This window comes from Cavia porcellus, unplaced genomic scaffold (assembly GCF_034190915.1).
Source record: "Cavia porcellus strain 051 isolate PalLab524CR breed Dunkin Hartley unplaced genomic scaffold, mCavPor4.1 scaffold_6, whole genome shotgun sequence".
Lineage (NCBI taxonomy): Eukaryota > Metazoa > Chordata > Mammalia > Rodentia > Caviidae > Cavia > Cavia porcellus.
Window position 1 is genome coordinate 51,627,268 of NW_026947489.1, and position 21,075 is coordinate 51,648,342.

Below are 21,075 nucleotides of genomic sequence, written 5' to 3' on the forward strand. Positions count from 1 at the left end.
AATGAGAGTAGCTCAGAAATTTTTATTTATGGATAGCCCCACTTTAAGAATGTTAGGTGAATAACAGGAAATAAGTAAATACTTGTATACTCTCTTACTTCCACTAATCTGAGAAATCCACTTATCTTTTGAATGGTGGCAAGAGAGCACCAAGTTAAATGGGAGATTTTCTTGATGATGTTTTACAATCTTCAACTTATAATTTTGTAATAGTTTAAATGGAAAATCATGGATCATTCTTTCTATCTCTCAGATAAATTCACTTTACGTAAAAATGAGAGTAAAATTTAAGTATGAGGGTGAATATGATGTTTGTATTTGCATTTTTATTGTGAAGTGAGTCGGAAAAGTAATTTAATTCAGTCTCTCAGAGATTTACAGCTCCCATCAGCAGCATTTTTATGGAAGACAAGCCACTGTCAATCATCTGCAAGATGTCCTAAAACTACAGAGTTTCTCAGTATTGAATCAAAACCCAGCAAAAACCCTTGATTCATTTTTTTAGATAGCATTTCAATGAAAATCTGTTCAGTTATTCACACATGTGCTCATCAAAATATTATGAAAAACTAAGACACATAAAATAAGACTTTACACTGAGCATGTCTTCGTGCTGAAATGAGAGATTTGCTGAGTGAGATATTCCCGGTGCAGGTAAAGATTGATGCCAGAAATACATGTAGACACACACACTAAATGTAAACAACTAACGGTGCATTAGTTTACACTACCTTCATGAAACTCTTCCAACTCCAGATCTAATTTATTGGTATTTGAAATCTCTGACATATGCCTCATGAATTGGGGCTCATTGCTTCTCCAAAAAACTAAGTATGAATAATATAATCCAAGAGAAGCAAAATTTGTTTGAAGAATATGGGGTAGCCCACTGAATTAATCAAAGACTAAAATGAAATATTATGTTGAATTTCTAGCTTTCATTAAAAATGTTAGAGACCTTTAAAAAAGAAACATGTATACAAAAGCATGCATGATGTTCTAAGTTTACTGTAAGATTATTGTTTTGGCTTGTATCTAGATGTGCACAAAGCCTCATATGATCAGAGGCGGGGTTTTTGGATGTGGGTGGATCTAGGGTGTGTGATGCAGAGATTAAGGAAGGCCTACTCTGACTGTGAGTGCTGCCCATCCTAAGGTCAGGTACCCTGGAAGGAACATAAAACACAGAAGAGAGCTGTTGCCTCTGCTTGCTGCTTTGCAACTCCACTGCCTTCTGTCTTGCTCTGCCATGAACTGTACTCTGTGATGCCTCTTTGCCATGTCACCCTGCCTTGAAGCCAGGCAACTACGAACTGAATCCTCTACAAAGTGTGAAGCAAACGAACCATTCCTCCTTTATCTTTGGGTATATTTTGTCTCAGCAATGAGAAAAGTAAGACAGTTATCAAAAAAAATTTAAGCATTCATTTAAAGATACATAAATTCATTTCATCTATCTGAACTCTCAGCTACCATGACAAAAAGGCATCACTCTGTGTTTAAACTCTTCCCTTAAACCATGATAATGACCTCAATTTCCTCTGTCCTAGGGATATGGCAAACAATTCCACCTCCATCACAGAGTTCATCCTCCTGGGATTCCCTCTTAACTCAAGCATGCGGATGCTCCTCTTTGGACTCTTCTCCCTGTTTTATGCGTTCACCCTGCTGGGGAATGGGCTCATCCTGGGGATCATCTGCCTGGATAGCAGACTGCACACCCCCATGTACTTCTTCCTGTCCCACCTGGCCACCGTGGACATGGCCTACGCCTGCAACACGGTGCCCCAGATGCTGGTGAACCTGCTGAGCCCAGCCACGCCCATCTCCTTTGCAGGCTGCATGACTCAGACCTTCCTCTTTTTGACTTTGGCTATCTCAGAATGTCTGCTTCTGGTAGTGATGGCCTATGACCGCTATGTGGCCATCTGCCACCCCCTCCAATATTGTGCCATCATGAGCTGGAGGGTCTGCATCATGCTGTCAGTGACATCCTGGACCATGGGATTTCTTCTGTCCTTCATTCACCTAGTGTTACTTCTACCTTTACCCTTTTGTATGTCCAAGAAAATCAAACACTTTTTCTGTTAAATCATGGCTGTGCTTAAACTTGCCTGTGCAGATACCCACATTAATGAAAACATGGTCTTGGCAGGGGCAGTGTCTATGTTGGTGGGACCATTCTCCATGATTATAGTCTCATACATGTGCATCTTGCATGCCATCCTGAAGATACAATCAAGAGAAGGGAAAAGAAAAGCGTTCTCCACCTGCTCCTCTCACCTCTGTGTGGTTGGACTCTTCTATGGAACAGCCATGATCATTTATTTTGTGCCCGGATATGGCAACCCCAAGGAGCAAAAGATGTATCTCCTGCTGTTTCATAGCCTTTTCAATCCCATGCTTAACCCTCTCATCTATAGTCTTAGGAACTCAGAAGTGAAGAATACTCTAAAGAGAGTGTTGGAGTAGACAGACCATTGTGAATTGTAGGGTCCGTTGTAGGATCAATTGTAGTGACCAACAAATTTATCATTTTAAGAGACTCCTGACCATTCACAGAATCAGGGTTGCTTCAGACATTTATTTATAATGGAACCGTCTTCTGTTCTACTGTGAGATGACTGAGTCAGCAGAAATGAAGTACTACTTACATCTTCAATATAATCATAGTGCAACCATCCAGTAATGAGCCCAGGATTTGGAAGTAATAGTTTCCAAATGATGCCATTTATAATATCTTCATTAATCTATCATCCAGGTAACCATCTCCAAGAACTATCTTCCTATAGACACTAATTCCTACTGAGGCCCTTACAAAAATGTAGCGGAATAAGTTTGCAAATCACTGCACATAAGCTGTCTCATCTTAAACCTCAGGATTTGTATTAACCTCAGGATTTGTATAGTAAAAGCTATATAAATTGTTTCAGTAAAAAGCACTCATACTCCAGTTCTTAGTCACTGTTTCTCAAAATTATCTGATCATGTGATATTTTTTCATACACTTATTAGATTTCCTGAAACAGATTTTGCTTTTATTTGACTCCTTGTGAATATATTCTGAAACTACCCCATAAGGCAAGTGACTATTTTTTGTAAAAGGAGCCAATACACTGAATGTAGGTCTAAGCACAATAACCAAGATAAGCTTGTAAGGGACTATTCTCTGTTTAGTTTCAGAAAGAGAGGTTTCTTGTATATACTCGCCAATGTTGGATCTGTTAAAGATAATGAATCCAAACATCTCCTTCACATTGGACTAGCATGTGGTCCTCAGGAAGCACCATGTTCAATTTCACAATATTTCAATTTTGCCACTTAAAAAATATATATGAGCACTGAGCATATGGCTGAATGTTATTTACCTAGCAGGAGTAAAGCCTGGGTTCAATTCTCTGCAACACACCTGCACACATGCAGGCACACACACAAACACACACACACACACACACACACACACACAAGCACAAGTGATTCTGTATTTTTTTCTCATGTTTACCAACGACATAAAATTAACATTTTTCACTTCAGAGCATTAAAATAAAACCAGCCTAGTAAATACACCTGGAAATATTTCAAAATTCACTACTAACATGGTAAACCACAGATAATATGTACTTTTGAAATATGAACTTTGCTCGGTTTAAATTTTATAACATAAATATTTTAAATTTCTTTTCAATGGCAAGCTTTTTTAAACTTTTATACTCTAAAGGGGCTTTGTAACTGATGGGTATATGAAATTGAATGTAGAGCTATATTCTAAAATGACTGTTTTCAGAATTGTTTTTTTCAGGTTACTACTATCTTACCTGTAATGTTACCCTGATTTTTGTATTTTCTGCTCATCTCTTGGAACATCAAAATGTTCCAATATTTATAGAAGACCATCTACAAGTAAGTTTTCAGAAGCCATTAATTGGTAGTCCCCAGTGTGTTTATATTCATGTGTAGGGTCAGAGCATGATTGCACCTTCTCAAAATCTAATACTTGTGAGAGATTTTCTTTAGACTTACTCCATAGCACCAGCACATCGAGGAAGACATATAAGAAACTAACTGGAATATAATTTGTATGGTTGATTGATATGATATTACAAAATAATACGTTAACATGGTCATGTCTAGTAATATAATGAAGTAAAATACAAGTAAATATGACAGTGTCTTAAGTACAAACTTTTCTCAAGCAGCAAAGACAGAAAAGTTCAAGGGGAAGCTCCCCTGGAGAGAATTCTTTTCTCCTTCCACGAGGGAAATAATACAGAATCTCCTCACTTCGCAATAGAGATTAGGAGATATCTACAGCACACGACCAGCACTGATGGTGTGTCCTGAAAACCCTCCCTCCAAACAGGTCCTAAAAGAGAGTAATGGAACATGTTGCCCCTCCCCCCCCCTTTACTTCCTACACTGTTGCACATCTCTTTAAGCAGCTATCCACAGCATTCCACACCTTGGCGTGTTCCATGTGACCAGTCTCTTCTTGCGGCCCTTTCTTCATACTTCTGCTGCAGCACAGGGGCCCAGATGACTTCATGGAGAAGCTGAGCTGCAGAATTGATGTCAGAATGTCATACATGGTCACACGGGTCCAGCTTGCTGGGGTTCAAGTGAAGAGTGGGCAGAAGACAGTGCTGGGATTCATGAGAGGCCAATCATGTCAAGTGTCCCGGGACTAGAAGGAGACATCTCATCTCAGAAGAGTTCTGTGAGGTTGTCTGTGTCTCCTAATTGTGGATCCTGCTGAAATGAAGACAGAAATAGATAAAATTGCTTTCTCTTTTCGTCCCAGCAGAGCCAAGCAGGCAAGGCATCTCATGGCCCAGCCACATCAGTGAGATCTCAAGAGATGCCAATTAGTTCAAGCACAGGAGAATTAAACCTCTTCATGTGAGGATTCTGATGTATTTCAAACAGGAACAGAAGCCAGGGAGAAAATAGGACATGGTCCCAACCTTCAGATGCTTCCCTTGCTGAGATCCTTGTGACCAACTGTGGGTCATGACCAGCTGCCTCATTGCTCTGTACCACCAGCTCCTCTCCACACAGGCTGTAACTCCTAGTGTTGGGTTAACTATCATTGTTTCACTGCCATTCTTCATTTAAGTACTAGAAAGCAAAATGAATTGTCTCTATTAATGATGAATATATATGTTCATCACTCCCATTTTATATAAATATTCCTGGAAAGAATATGTGAGATACTGATGAACAAATTACATAAAAATTTTTAGGATATGGGAGTTCTGATTGATCAGAGGAGAAATGTCAAGGTGATAGGTTTATTTGAAGATGAAGATACTGAACAACAAAGCGAGGAAGCTTTGTATTATACATCAAGAGCGAATAAATGGAATACTGTTTCAAGTCGAAGAAAAGTGGAGTACAGTATATTATAGATTGTTGTTACATTTCAGAAAAATTAAAATATGTTAGTTTATAACTGTGGATTTAATTTTTGTCAGCACAGTCACAGATCATGATACATTTATGAAGACATATTTATTGCAATGGAATACAAAGAAAATGAATGATTTTGTTGTACACTTACGTTTCACTGAACATAGCAATGAGATAGCATAGGGCACCTAAATTTACTCAGCAAATGTGTGCATAAGGTAAATTTTCTGTGGCTTGCAACATGAGTCATGTTTGTGGGGATCAAAAGAATACAGAAAAAGCGTTAAGTTGTTAGAGCACAGCCAACTGAGAAGAGTGAACAGTTAGTAAAACTTAAGATTTTTTTGGAGATTTATCGTGATTAATTTCTATCTTGGAATTCAGCTCCTATCCAGCTCCTGAAGGAAAATATCTCAAGTAACTCCTCTTAATCTCAGAACCATCAACCCGCTGCACTCTGTCCTATCATGTCTGTCACAGGGGAGGTATGACCACTTACCTCCCCTGTTAGATGCAGTGTAGTCACATGTAACTGACCCTCACTTCTTCTTCTTCCAGATCCACAATAGTACCTATGCCCAGAAAATCACTTAGCTTACTAGCTGATAGCCCACAAGATACACTGGGAAACTTTGTAAGTATAACTGTGCAAGAAATTATAAGAAATGACTTTTCATTTCTTCATTGTTCCTTGCAAGTGAAGAGCCCTGCAGTTCAACTGAGTTGTGGGCTTACAATGGGTGACAATTTCAGTGATCTGCCTGACCGATGCTTAATCCAGAGAGCACACCATGTCAGTTTAGCAAATCAAGATTTACTTTTTCAAAAACAGGACTTATCCATTTCTAATGCTTTGTTTCAGTATAAAAGAATGTTTCTTTTCTTAGAAACATAATAGAACTTTAATTTCAGATTGTGTGTTAACCAGACACTAATTTTTCAATTTTAAAATTCTGAAATCAAACACATATAAAATAATGTACGTGAAAATGACTAAAATGTACAATTGGAGTAGGAATATGTCTACCCACGTTTCTATCTCCAAGAAGTGAGCAATTTTAATGTTTGAGATCTACTTGATTATTTTAAATGAATATAAGATATGCAACATTAGCATTTAAAATCAAATAAAATGTAGATAAAGAGATGTATACCATAAGTCATTTGGTCTCTTTTGTTGCGTTATCAAGTTTCAAAGTTCTCATTTGAGTAGAGTTCACCAATGATATTAATCTCAATTGCAGATATTGGTTTCCTTTAGAAAACCAGGATGCATGTGGTAAAATTATTATACTAATTACAGTAGAGTATGCCTTGGTAGATCTAATATAAGGATACCAATACACAGCTGTTTGTTGATTTGCTTGCACTTATTCATGTGTTTGCCATTCACCGAATGTGTGTTAATTGTCAGAGATATAAGATTAAGAAAACTACCTAGTTGTTCTAAACTCAATAAGGATTGAATAACAGGACTACATTTCTGAACACATACACACTGCATATTCTCTTCTGTCTTACCATTTGGCTATCAAAATATTATGCATTGCACTCTTGATTTTTTTTGCTTGCTTTTCATTTTGGGTGAAATAAAGGAAAATTGGGAAAAGAAGTTGGTATTTTATGTGAGTAAATTTGATTTTTTTCTCTCATGAGTATTTTCCTATGATTTGTGAACTTAATCATAAATGTAGACTGTTTATCAACCATGGAAATTCTTAATGTCAGTTGAAAATAACAATCAGGCATCTCTGAGGATTTATTATACTATTTAGATAATGTTTGTATGAAGCTGATTTGATGTTCCATCAATAATGCTGGATGTTGCATTGACTGGAGTAGCTATCCTGTTTGCAGACAAGGTGAACTTCAAACCAAGAATGATCCTAAGAGATAAAGAAGGTCACTACAAAAAGGTTAGGGGAAAACTTCAAGAGGAAGAGATAACAATCTTAAATATGTGTGTATCAAATTGCAGAGGACCAAATTATACAAAGCAAGTTTTAATAGAAATGAAAAATGAAATTAGCAATAATTTCTTCTTAGCCACAATTATAAGAGGAGACCTTAACACACCATTGACACCAAGGGACAGATCAACTAGACAAAAAATCAGCAAAGAAATAACAGAACTGTATCACACCTGTGAACAAATGGACTTGATATACATATACAGTGTTCCATCCAACAACATCCCAATATACATTCTCAGCAGTACCGGGGACTATATCTAAAATAGACCATATGCTAGCCAACAAAACACATTTAAATAAATGCAAAAGAATTGAAATTATTCCATGCATGTAATCAGATCATAATGCCATGAAATGAAAAATTAATGATAAACTGCAGAAACGCACAAACACATGGAAGTTGAATAATATACTCTTGAGCAACTAGTGGGTCACAGGAAAAATTAAAGAAGAAATTAAACAATACCTACAAGCAAACAAAAGTAAAAATACAACTTACTGGAATCTGTGGGATGCAATGAAAGCAGTCCTCAGAGGAAAATTTATTTCAATGAGTTCCCACATCAGGAAAATAGAAGGAATACAAATAAGCAACCTGATGCTACACCTCAAACATCTAGAAAAAGAAGAGCAAGTCAAGCCCAAAGCCAAAGAATGGATGAAATTATAAAAATCAGAGCAGAAATTAATGCAATAGCGACTAAGAAAACAATCCAAAAAATCAATGAATCAAAGGATTGGTTCTTTGAAAGAATTAATAAAATTGATAAGCCCCTAACCAATCTTATTTTAAAAAGGAAAGAAAAAGAGCAAATTTATGCAATAAAGAATGAAAAAGGCAAAAACACTGCAGACTCTGTGGAAATACAGAAGATCAATAACACCTATTTCAAAAACCTCGATTCTCCTGTGTTCAGTAATACAAAGAAATGGGCAGACTCCTAGAAACATATCAAGTACCAAAGCTAGGAAAAGAAGAGGTAAAGCTTCACAATAAACCAATTTCAATTAATGAAATTGAACTTATATCTAAGTCATTACCTACAAAGAAGAGTCCAGGCCCAGACAGATTCACTACAGAATTCTACAAGAAATACAAAGAAGACTAAATGCCAACACGCCTCAAACTCTTCAATGAAATTGAAAGGGAAGCTATTCTCCCTAAGTCATTCCTGGAAGAAAATATTACTTTACTACCAAAACCTGAGAAAGACCCAAGGAAAAAAGAATACTACAGGCCCATCTCCCTAATGAACACAGATGCAAATAACCTCAATAAAATATGGGCAAATAAGATGCAGCAAATCATCAAGAAGATTATGCACCACAACTAAGTGGGATTCATCCCGGGCATGCAGGGATGGTGCAACATACGTTAATCCATAAACATAATCCGCCATATCAATAAAGCCAAAAGTAAAAATCACATAATCTTTCTACAGATGCAGAAAAAGCTTTTGATAAGGTCCAACATTCATTCATGATAAGAACCTTACAGAAAATTGGAGTAGATGATCTTTACATTATTATGATAACGGCCATCTATAACAAACCAATAGCCAGCAACATATTAAATGGCCAAAAACTGAAGGCCTTTACCTTAAAATGAGGCACAAGACAAGGATGTCCCATATCACCACTCTTATTTAATACGGTACTGGAAATACTAGCCAGAGCAATTAGACAAGAGAGAGAAATAAAAGGGGTAAAGATAGGAAAAGAGGAAGTTAAATTATTGTTATTGTGGATGACATGATACTCTACATAGAAGACCCCCAAAACTCCACTGAAAGACTCCTAGATGTAATAAATAAATTCAACAATGTAGCTGGATACAAAATCAATACACAAAAATCAATAGCATTTTTATGCAGTAACAACAAAATCGCAGAGATAGAAATAAGAGAAGCCACACCCTTCACACTTGCAACTAAAAAACTGAAATATTTAGGAATTATTATCATGATAGAAGTGAAAGATCTATGTACATAAAATTATAACACACTGAAAAATAATTGAAGTATGTCTCAGAAAAAGGAAAGACATCCCTTGTTCATGGATAGGAAGAATAAATATTGTGAAAACGGCCATTCTCCCAAAAGTGTTATACAGATTCAATGCAGTCCCAATGAAAATACCATCTACATACATAGATCTAGAGAACTCACTCCTAAAATTCATCTGAAGCGAGAAGAGATCCAGAATAACAAAGACTGTTCTAAGCACCAAAGGCAAGGCAGGAGATATCACAATTCCTGACTTGAAGTTGTACTACAAAGCTACTGTAGTAAAATCAACATGGCACTGGAATCAAAACAGAGTTGAAGATCAACGGAATAGATTAGAAGATACAACCACAATTACTAACACACTCAACCACCTTATCTTTGATAAAGGGGCCAAACATGTTCACTGGAAGACCGACAGTCTCTTTAAAAAAATGGTGCTGGAAAAATATGCCAAAAACTAAAATTAGACTCATGCCTATCACCATGTACTAAATTAAAATCTAAATGGATCAAAGATCAGAATATTAAAACAGAAACACTAAATTTATTGGAAGACAAATTGGTTAAAAATCTTGTAGACATAGGGGTAGGTAGAGAATTCCTGAACAGGAATCAAACCGCACAGGAAATACTTCCCAGAATCAATAGTTGGGATTACCTCTTATTATAAAGATTTTGCATGTCAAAAGTAATCTCTATCATAGTGAAAAGAAAACCCACAAACTAGAAAGAATCTTAGTGAACTGTCCCTAGGACAAAGGACTTCTATCTAAAACATTTAAAGAATTTTTTAAAAATCAGACCCCCAAAATTCAAAGATCCAATCCAAAAATTGGGCATCTGAGATGAATACACAATTCTCATGTGAAGAAATACAAATGGCAAATAAATACATGAAAAAATGTTCATCATCATTACTCATTAGAGAAACACAAATTAAAACCACACTGAGATTCCATTTCCTGCCTGAAAGAATAGCCAGGATCAAGAAAAATACCAACAACAAATGCTGGAGAGGCTGTGGGGAAAAGGGGAGCCTCCTGCACTTTTGGTGGGAGTGTCGATTGGTGCAACCATTTTGAAGGTCAATTTGGAGATTTCTCAAAAAGCTGGGATTGCAAGTCCCACTTGTTCCAGCTATTACACTTCTAGGCATATTCCCAGGACTGAAAACTTCACACCACAGTGATATATGTGCACCCATGTTATAGCAGCACACCACAGTGATATATGTGCACCCATATTATAGCCAGATCTTGGAAACAACCTAAGTATCCATCAACTGAGGAATGAATAAAAAGGTTGTGGTATTTTTATACAATAGAGTACTACCCAGCTATAAAGAATGATCTCATTGAGATATTTATAAATAAATATATGCAACTTGAGACAGTACTCGTAAGCAAGATAAATCAAGCTCACATGTATAAATAATGAATATTTTCCCTAGTGTAAGAAATGTTAAGAATACATAACAGTATGTGGTAATCATGATCCCCCATTATACTGCTTTGAAGCTTTACAATGTTTTCATTCATTAAGTGGAATGGTTTTATTCTGGATTGTTTGATTTTATTGTCTGTGATGGTATGAACAGTTATTTTGAAGAAAACAGGACATAAAATATTAGTGCTGATTTAGTATCAGCTTGTTTTGAAGTCCCATCAAGCTTTTGTTCTTCTGTCTCCATCAGTTATATCCTGATGTGTCTTACTGGATTTTTTATATGTGATAGTATAAACAAAATTTTTTATAGACAAGGAGATAATATAGAAATTGTTTGTTTTCTGTTAGTTGGTTCTGAATACCCTGTGATACTTTTACCCACTTGAATGTTTTTACACTGTCTTGTTATGTTTGATACTATACTATACAAAGGTATACTCAAATATTTCAAGGAAAGAGACACTATGGCACTATGGTAACTACTGTTACGTCGGGTTATCCTGTGGTGAAACACTGTGTTTCTTAAATTCTTCTGACCTGTGTTATTTTGTCCTCTTTCATCTTAATCTCCCATATATATATATATATATATATATATATATATATATATATATTAAAAATGAGATGTTGCTATCAGTTTGACTCAGGGCCTTTTCCTGTGGTACTGGACTATGGGGATGATTACAACTCCTTATAATTGCAGTGTTGTCATACAGGGAAGAAAGCTGATTATAATAGGTATGACATCCCCATTAAATTATTACAGCTAGCAATAATAATAGACTAAAGCACGATCTTGCTACTAACAAACTGGTAACTATTAGTCTGATATCTTTAACCATAGGAGTAAGTTCTATAGTTATCTAATATAATGCAGCTCACAGCAGGAACCTGTAGGTTATGATTTTCCATTAATTAGAGTGATTTTACTCTGATGGAGTGAGATTAAGAGGAATATAGGTTAGATAGAGAGATGAATGAGGTTAGATATATTAGGTGGGCAAGGGGTCACCATCCAAATTTTGGGATACTGTAGGACACAAGAGGGAAGGATTGAAAGAGAAAACCTAGAAGTATTACAGTGAACCATAAAGAGAAGGACCAATATTTAGTCTCATGGAACTATCACCATACAAAGCTAGATCATTAATGAAGGACAGTAAGAAGATGAGTATGAGTAAACCAAACGGAATTTTAGAGACCTGTGTAATGAAAGCAAGAAAAGAGAAAACCAGAAATCCAAAAGAGCCACATACAGGGGAAAAAGGAAACAAACAAATAAAAAGAAAAAGAAAACAGAAAAAAATAGAAGAGTAGAAAAAAACCCAACTAACCAGACACAAAAAGAAAAACCAACCAGTCAGAGAAAAGTAAAAGCAGTAACATTCCTCTATTATCTTAAGGTTTTGAGGTAGGTCCAAGTCAGATTCCAGAAATGTGCACTGTATCCATTTTTGTTTTGTTTTGTTTAGTTTGGTTTGGTTTGTCTTTTTGAGACAGTTTCTCACTAGGCAGTTCAGGCTGGCCTTGAACTCACATTATGACCCAGGATGGACTCAAATTTGCAACAGTCTTCCTGCTTCAGCCTCCCAAGTGCTGGGATTACCGCCACGTACTGATATGCCTGGCTTCAAGGGATAATGAATGTAACCACATTCACAGGTAGATTTCTACTGGGTATTGATTTGGGGAGATAAAATTAGTTTTCTGTGGTTGGAGTTCTCCCGCATCCTTTAGGAAAAAAAAAAAGAAAAACAAAAATAGATAGCCATACCACCTCACCTCTATTCTGTGTGTCTTTCACATTAGCCCTGTACTGTTTCTCCAAACTTAGCAACTCTAGCCTTGTATCATTACTGTTGCTTTGGGCTTTCCAAGTTACTTGTTCGACACCTATCCTGTGCACCCCAGTTTGGCCCCACTGTGTCACCAGAGATCTCACTACCTTGCCGGGCCCTGTAAATGGAGGAGAAGAGTCACCCCATCTTGCAATCCCCCTGAGGATGGAGGGAAGGGTTGTATTCATAATTCCTGGCCCAACTGGGCCCTGTCATTTGGAGAAAGAGACCTCCATTGTTTCTTATGGGAAAAATAATATTGACTTAAAATTAACTTTGGTTACAATCAATCCTCACAAGCTAACTGAGTGAGTACAAGGGTCTCATGTATGTGTTGATTTTTTGTTTAGCAGTTTCTGCCTTTTGTGATAGTGAGGATTTCAGGTTCCCTATTTTAACTTTATTGATGTTTATCTGATTTTTCATGCGTATTAATATTTCTTTTAAATTGTGGGATCTGCTGGTATTTGGTTCATATATATTTATGGTTGTTATTGCTTTCACTTGGACTATTCCTTTAATAAGTGTGTGGTGATCTTTGTTTCTTTGATCAGTCTTGGCTTGACATAGAATGTCTTGAAATAGAATAGCTACCTCTAGTTTGTTCTGGGTTCCTGTCTGCCACATGGAGTATTGTTTTCCATTCTTTAACTTCCAGTGTATACATTTATTTTTTTTACTCAGTGCATTTTGTAATCCTTGATTGAAGCATGTCTTTGGATCCTGTTTCTTTATCCATTCTGGCAGTCTGTTTCTCTTGATTTGTTAATTTAGACCATTAATTGATAATTATAAGATATATGTATTGCATCTTTCTGGCCTCGCTATTTTCCTATTGCTAATTCTCTCTCTTTTTCTCCTGTTGAATTGCTTATCTTGCCAATTGGATTAATTCTATTCAGGTTGAAGGACTTGTAGTCTTGTTTCTTTGTAGAACATTCTTTAGAACATTTGATTGTCCAGTTTTGTGGTCATGAATTCCTTAAGATGGTTTTTGACAGAGATATCTCATTTTGAGTCCATGTTAAAAGACAGATTGTAAGGTACTCAGTCTGGATTGGAGGTTGTTTCCTTTTAGGATGTAACACTTCACCCTTCACTCTTCGAGTTACAGTTTTGTGCAAAGAAGTCTGCTATGATTTTGATTGGCTTTCCTTTATAAGTGACTGGTTTCTTTTCTCTCATATCTGTTAGTATGATTTTCTTGTGATCAAATTCTAGAGTTTATCTCTTATATACCTTGGTGGAGTGTTTTTTAAATCATAACTAATTGAAATTCCGTATTGTTCATTTGTCTATATGTTAAAGTCTATTTCCATGCTTTGGAAGTATTCTCCTATTAGCTTTCTGTAAATGATTTTTTATATCATTTTCATTACATCCTGAATATTCTTTACCTGTGATTTATATTATATTTTTCTTCTTTGTGTCTTCTGTCAGCTATTTGATTCATTGATTTTTATTTATTTATTTCATTACTTGTCATTTTTAATAAATCTCTCATTTGATGTTTCCTAACCTTGAACCTGCATTCTAGATTTGATATTCTGTCCTCAAATGTTTCACTCTGTACACTATCAATAGAATTTTCAATTTCCTAAATATTTGTTTTAATCTGCTTCATGCAGCCCATTACTTTCCTGTATTGGACATTTATGGTTTCCATAATTTTCCTAAACTCCTCTTCTTTTTTGTAGTAATATCTATTCTAAATTCATGAACCATGTCCTTCATTACATTATATTTTATAGTTCTCAGTAAAATTATTTTTTATATTTTTCTACAGCCTCCTTTATCTTATATGCAACTTCCAGTGATACCTTGTTAGACAGCTGAGAAAGGTGGCTTTTGATTTTTTCCAGTTCATTGCTTCCTGCATTTACATCAGGTGAATTGGAAGTGTGAGCTTGCATGTTGGTGTCATGTGTACTCATTTTTTTAAATTTTAAAACTCATTTTAAAAACTCAATTTTTAAGATTTTCTGCAATGATTCTTGTAAATTTCTTGTGGTCAGTAGCAGTATTTATTGTACTAGAACACCTCAAGAAATGATTACTTTTCAGAGACATCTCCCAGTTGTAACTGGATTTTGGCATCTGAATGTATCACAATGTTCTACATCTTAAATTTATGAGAAATGCGAAGTTATGGCTTACTTTTTCCAAGCCCTTGATTCTTTGGTTTGGGATAGTATTTATTGTTTGTGACCCTCAGACAATCGTGATCTTGGTAAAGATGGAAGAATAACTGATTAGAACAATGATGTCACTTTGAGTAAAGTAGAAAAATCAGTAAGAATAGTACCCATTGCAGCCTAGAAAATAACACACTTGGGAAACCATTAATATCCTATCGCTTTTCTTTTTTAAAGAGAATAAAATCTAACAAAATAAAACAGAATAAATGCATTCAAAACAAAACAGTGAAAGTGGTACAGAACTTTAAAACAGGGTACTAAGAAAACAACAATGATTACTGTATCCTATAATTGTTACCATAGTTGTCCATACCATCACACATAGTAAAATTAAATATAACAAAACAGAACAAAATCAATCAAAATAGAACACTAAGTAAAACAAAACAATAAATTGCAACAAAACCAAACAATGAGAACAATATGGGATTTCATTTATAAGACAGAAGGAAATCCCCCATGTTTGCAATATTTTAGACTTTCATCCTCCCAACAGATGCTCAGACTACTGGCCTTAGGCCTGCAAAATCAGTCAAGCAATACAAAGATTTAGTTGATTTTGTACCTTAGATTGCTTACCGGTGTGGGGAGAGGGGCTTCTTGATTCCCAGCCCATGTGCCTGTTGGCTCATGGGAAGGGTGAACTGCCTTCTCTCTGCTTGACCTCCACCTGGCTGGTGTGGCTTACAGGAAGGGGAAATTGACTTCTTGTTGTACTTCTTCAAGACCCAGCATGGCTTCCGTCAACTAACAATACAAGAAGACTGCCTTCTCTCTTCCTGAGCCCCGCATGACTCGTATGGCTTATGGGAAGGCAAACGGGCTTCTCTCATAAATTCCTACCTTTTACCATACAAACAAGATTTGCAGTGGAATAGCAGCAGCTCAAACAAATCAGGAAGTTGTGTTGAGTAAATGTTTCCTTAGTTAAGCAATCTTACCTTCTGAAGATAAAATTTGAAAAGAATAGCAGGAAACTGTAGGGAAGCAGAAGAGAAACAGTTTAGATGCAAGATTGAAGGACAGAGAAAATTTAACCTTTTGGAGCCTGGTAAAAAGATTAGAAAAAAACACAAAGGATGAAACAAAAATGAGTACCAAACAAAACATCAAAACTAAAAGCAATGTTAGCACTCATGAAAAAACCCAAGAATATATATTCAACAACAACAAAAAAAAAAAAGGAATAAAAAGAAAAAAAATCAGAAGTGATTCTTTTGTGATTTGAAGGCTGTAATTATCTTTTGGGTTTTTGTGGCTGTGTCTACCTCTGAGCCTGTCTCTGCTCTCCATGGTGGTGTGCAAAGTACCCTACCAAGCCTGTGGCAGGATTAGGGAGCAGCGTGCCCTGAAATCCCAGCAATTTGGCCACTGCAGGCCATCACATCCACTGCTGTGCCCACTGGTGCACTTGTGCCGGCTGGGCACTCCTGTCTCACACAGTGAGCTAGAAGTCAGGGAGAAAAGGGAATTCTGCTTTGAAGTCTATCATTTGGCTCTCCTCATGGGCTCCAATTCTTCCTGCAAAGCTTTCTTGGATTTGAAGGATTCACCTCGTTCCTTCTCTTCTCCAAGTTGCCACACTTTGGTATCCCAGTTTCAGAAAGGCTGGTTTGCTTCTGTTCACCACTCCAGTATCTTTCTGGAATTCCTGAGAAGTTTCCACAAATGTGCAAATTTCAACAGCTATAATTTGAACCTGACTATGCTCCTTTAAAATTAAATGAAGTTAACAGTGTTGTCAGGGCTGATTTAAAAATACAGAATCAAAATAATAAAATTACCTGAAAAAGTTCATAGCACACAGAAGACATGGTAATTACTAATTGAAACAAAATAAGTTAATTATATATTTTTAACTTTTTTATTTTAAAGAGGATAAAACCAAGCATAATAAAATAGGATGAAGTCAATCAAAACAAACCAGTTAAGTGACACAGTACTTCAAAAGAGTGTGAAATCAATAATGCTTACTATCATGTTTCAAAATAGTTATAGATACCTTCAGACATAATCAAAAAGCAAAACAGAATAAAACCAACAAAACAAAACAATGGATACAATGAAGGACTTCAATACAAGATAATTGTCAATCCAACATGACCATCATAATATATCTTGTCACTGAAATAGCTGCCCACGTTATCTAAAATCAAACAAGATAAAACAGAATAAAACCCAAACAAACAAAAAAATGAAAATCCTACAGGTCTTCAAAACAAGATAATAGGAAATTAACAATGTCTATCACCTTCAGAAAGAGATTCTCCCATTGATGCTTCATTATATACTGTTATCCTCTTATGAGATGATAAGACTACTAGCTTTAGACCTGCAAAGTCAAGGAGACACTCAAAACTGCAAGCATTCCACGGTATTTTACTTCAATAGCTATCATTGCAGCCTGTTTCTCTGGATCAGCCAGTCACTTATGGAGGCAGGTGGGAGGGGGTGTTTGCTTCTTCTTGTTTCCCAGCCAGCACAGGAGAAAGGGCTGGACTCTGATTGTCCCCACCGTGGCCCACATGTTGCACATTCACAGGAAGGGCTTGCATCTTGGTGACTTCTTGTTCTCTTCCCCCCTTGTCTACAAATAATACTGACTCACTGGAAAAGGCTGGCGTCTGGCTAATTATATATATATATATATATATATATATATATAATTTCATTTCTGCAATACATATCCAGCAACAAAATCATTTACATTATAAAGTAGTACCAAACATTTTATTTCTCTGGACATTTATAACTTTTATTTTAAAAGTTCTTTCAGAATTTGACTGCAACACTGATTTGAGAATATTGATTTGAGTATAACACAGATAAAAACCTAGCACGAAAATCATTGGTATAATGACTGTTGAAATTAAATTATATGGAGATTTTGTAAAAAAAAATTGTGGCTGCTAACATTGAGAGAAACTTCTACAGAAGTGGACAATATATCTTCAAGATGACATGAAAAATATATTAGGCTGAGTGGGAAAACTGTGGTTTTCTAAATTATATGTCCAGAGTAATTATGAATGAAAATGTCACACATTCTTTGGTTATCCATTAAAATGTGATAGAAGAGGCAGAATTTTGTTTAATGCTTGACTTTAGTATATGAATTTCTCTTTGTGTGAACTGTGTTACCTGTATGTAGTGTCCTGTTGTTTCTTGATTTTCTTTTCTTTTCTTTCTTCTTTCTTCTTTCTCTTTCTTTCTTTCTTTCTTTCTTTCTTTCTTTCTTTCTTTCTGTACTTGAAATCAAATTCATGACCTCATGCCAGCCACCCAGGCATTTGTACTGCTAAGCTAAATTCCTGGCCTTGGATTTTATTTCTGACACATTTTGTTAATCTGTGTGTTTTCATTGACAAATTGAGACCATTCATAATGATAGTAATAATTGATAGATACTACTTTGTTCCTCTCATTGTATTATCTTCATGTTGCTTTTTTCCTCCTACTTACTTTCTTGTCCTGTTTTGTAAGTCCATTTGATTGGACATTTTGAAATTGTTCACTTCACTGTCCCTTTCTAGGATATTATAAGAAATTATAATATTATAATAAATTATAATATCCTAGAAATTATCCTCTTTCTTATTAAAATGTCTCATTTCTCCATCAATTCTGAGAAGGAATTTGCAGAAAAGATCAGATTGTGTTGAAAATTATTTTTGTTTAGGGTTTAAATTCTTCATTCCAAGCTGTATCTCCATTGAGCATTTGAATTCAGAACTCTGACCTAATTCTGAAGCAGTTTTCTTTTAAATTGATTTGTTGATCTTCTGGTTGTTCTTGTGTTGGCTTTCTGGTCTCTTAATTATGAGGTGGCATATGAGGGTTTTTTTCTGTTATGCTATTTAGAGTTCTATCTGTTCACTTTTCTGTGTGTTAAATGATATATGTTCTGTATGTTTTTGCATGTTCTCATGTCAGCAAATCTCTTCTTTATTACTTCTGTAAACAGGTTTTTTAATGTTCTTTGTGCTTTTTCTGATTTTTCACTAATTTCTCTTACTCATAGATTAGTCTTTTTTGCATCATCTAAAGCTGTTGCATCACTTTTTCATATTATTTTGTTGTTTTATATTTCATTTCTGTATCATTGAGCTCAACCCTGTCCTCTAAATCTGAAAGACTAGCAAACTCGTTTCTATTGACACAGTGAAATCTATATCAGCTTCATTTTTATACTAGGTGCCATCTTGAAATTCCTCTGTGATCACTGTGAATGAGATGTCAATATTACTATTCATCCTGAAAAAGTTTGCAAAGACTGAGTGAATATAAAACTAAAAATGGCTAAGGAACAAAAAGATATATCATGGCTATCTATTTAAAAGCTGAACAGGTAATCACTGCCTATGGACATCCATTGACAATCATTAATGAACCCTGGCTCAACTACTACTTAACACCCAAGTGAAGGAGAGACATTTATTCTTTGGATTAGTCTTATGAATGCCATCTTGGTGGGACTGAAAGAGATTTTGATTGTGAGTTACCATTCTAATTGCCTGGCATATTTTCAAAAAAGAATTTTTATAGTTAAGATACTGTGAAGGCAATTAAAATATATGGAGATTCATCTTTAATCATTGATTTCAAAATAGACTCAATTATAAATGATCAGGCCACTATTATGCCTGCATTTCCAACTAGGAATATACACTTTCTTGTTCATTTTATACTTCAGGATTAGACATTCCAATTTGGTAAAGATGGACATGTGCTGTCAAAATGAAAGACAATGTGTTGATACCCTAGAAACACTACATATACCCAAAATGCGCAGGTCAGCATTCTATGTTCTGGGGGATATTAAAACAGCCCACATAGTTTCTCTTATAGTAAATTTTAGCCTACCTAAGAGGCAATTGATCAGCTTTACCTCTTTACTAGCCTATAATTCATTAGTAGATGTCCAGATTCAAAAATGGTGTTCAGTATTTTACACAATTTCATCTCTAGTTTCTTCCATACTTATTATGTAATTTTATGCCTATATTCAGCACACTGATTTGCATATCAATAAGAGTCGATAATTTCTATAGAATTCTAACTAGCATACTGATGACTAACTAAATTCTCCTGTTATGCTTGGGTTTTGCTTGTGAAAAATTGGGAGAAAGACCAGGTTTGCTCTTGAGTTTTGAGATCATGCCTTTCATGGCATTTTAAAAAATTTTTGTCTATCAAATCTTATGATTGTTGTAACTTGGCATAACTAGTACCATCTTTTGTCCTGTATTTGAGTTAGAAGACTGGAAAATTACTCATGGTTCAAGTTCCACAAGAAACAAAGACTGAGCTACCCTCACAAGAAAAACATTAACTTAACAAAGAAGCAGGATACAAATGTCAACTAAAATATAATGGAAGATTCTAGATCAATTGTTTCCATTAGGATGTCTTTTAGTGGATTTCTGTTTTAAATTTCTGTAACTTTTCAGTTGAGTGCTACTCATTTTGACTCCTAAACAGAGGTCCATGGGTGGTCACTGAACTCAGCTAAACTGAATCCCAAATTTACCATTTAGGCTGCTTGGATTCCTATGTTGTCCATGAATCCACTTCATTTGTGGGCTCACGTTGGATCCCTATTTAGGGATTTATAGAATCCAAGCCTCTCTTTCAAGTGAATTATTCCTTAATGGGACTGCCAAGAGATATTCCTCGACCCAAGGAATCTTTTCATTTCCAAGAGAAACGAAAACCAAAACCTTGGATGCTAAATTCAGAATGAGTCATTTGGGTTCTTATCAGTAAAACTGGTTTAGTTTTGTTGAAGGGCCTTTGGGAGTCTTTCTAAATTGTTGGATGGAAAATTAAAGCTTCTGGGAAGCATTCACAGAAAAGACATTTGTCTAGTGCGGGACTTGTTGAACTTAAGTTCAAATTAGTTCCTTAGTGTCAATTTCTAAACTGACTTAGTCTCTGTCTTTGTTTTGAAATCTCATTTATCTCTGGTTTTGTACTTGTTATTTGTCTATGGGGCAGTCTGCTTCTGCTTCTCTGTTGCCCCTGCAATAGGTTCTCAACCATTTTCAAGAATTTTGTCAGATATCCTCTGTCTACGGTGAACCTGTTTATGCAGGATACTCCAAACTTTTTGTGAATTTGAATGGCCCACCTTTGGAGTCTCTTGGCCTGTTTAAGTGACTTTTAACTTCTCCTTGTGTCAGATGGTCTGCCTCAACTCTTTGCC

At 35.6% G+C, this 21,075-nt stretch overlaps 1 protein-coding gene across 1 annotated transcript; it reads left to right on the forward strand.

Moving 5' to 3' along the window:
• The first annotated feature begins 1,554 nt into the window (after positions 1–1,554).
• On the forward strand, positions 1,555–21,029 carry LOC100722284 (olfactory receptor 2A7-like). Its single transcript, XM_023567404.1, is given in 3 exon segments — positions 1,555–2,468; positions 10,371–10,392; positions 20,901–21,029. Coding segments are annotated over 3 exon segments (1,065 nt in total).
• The last annotated feature ends 46 nt before the right edge of the window (positions 21,030–21,075 follow it).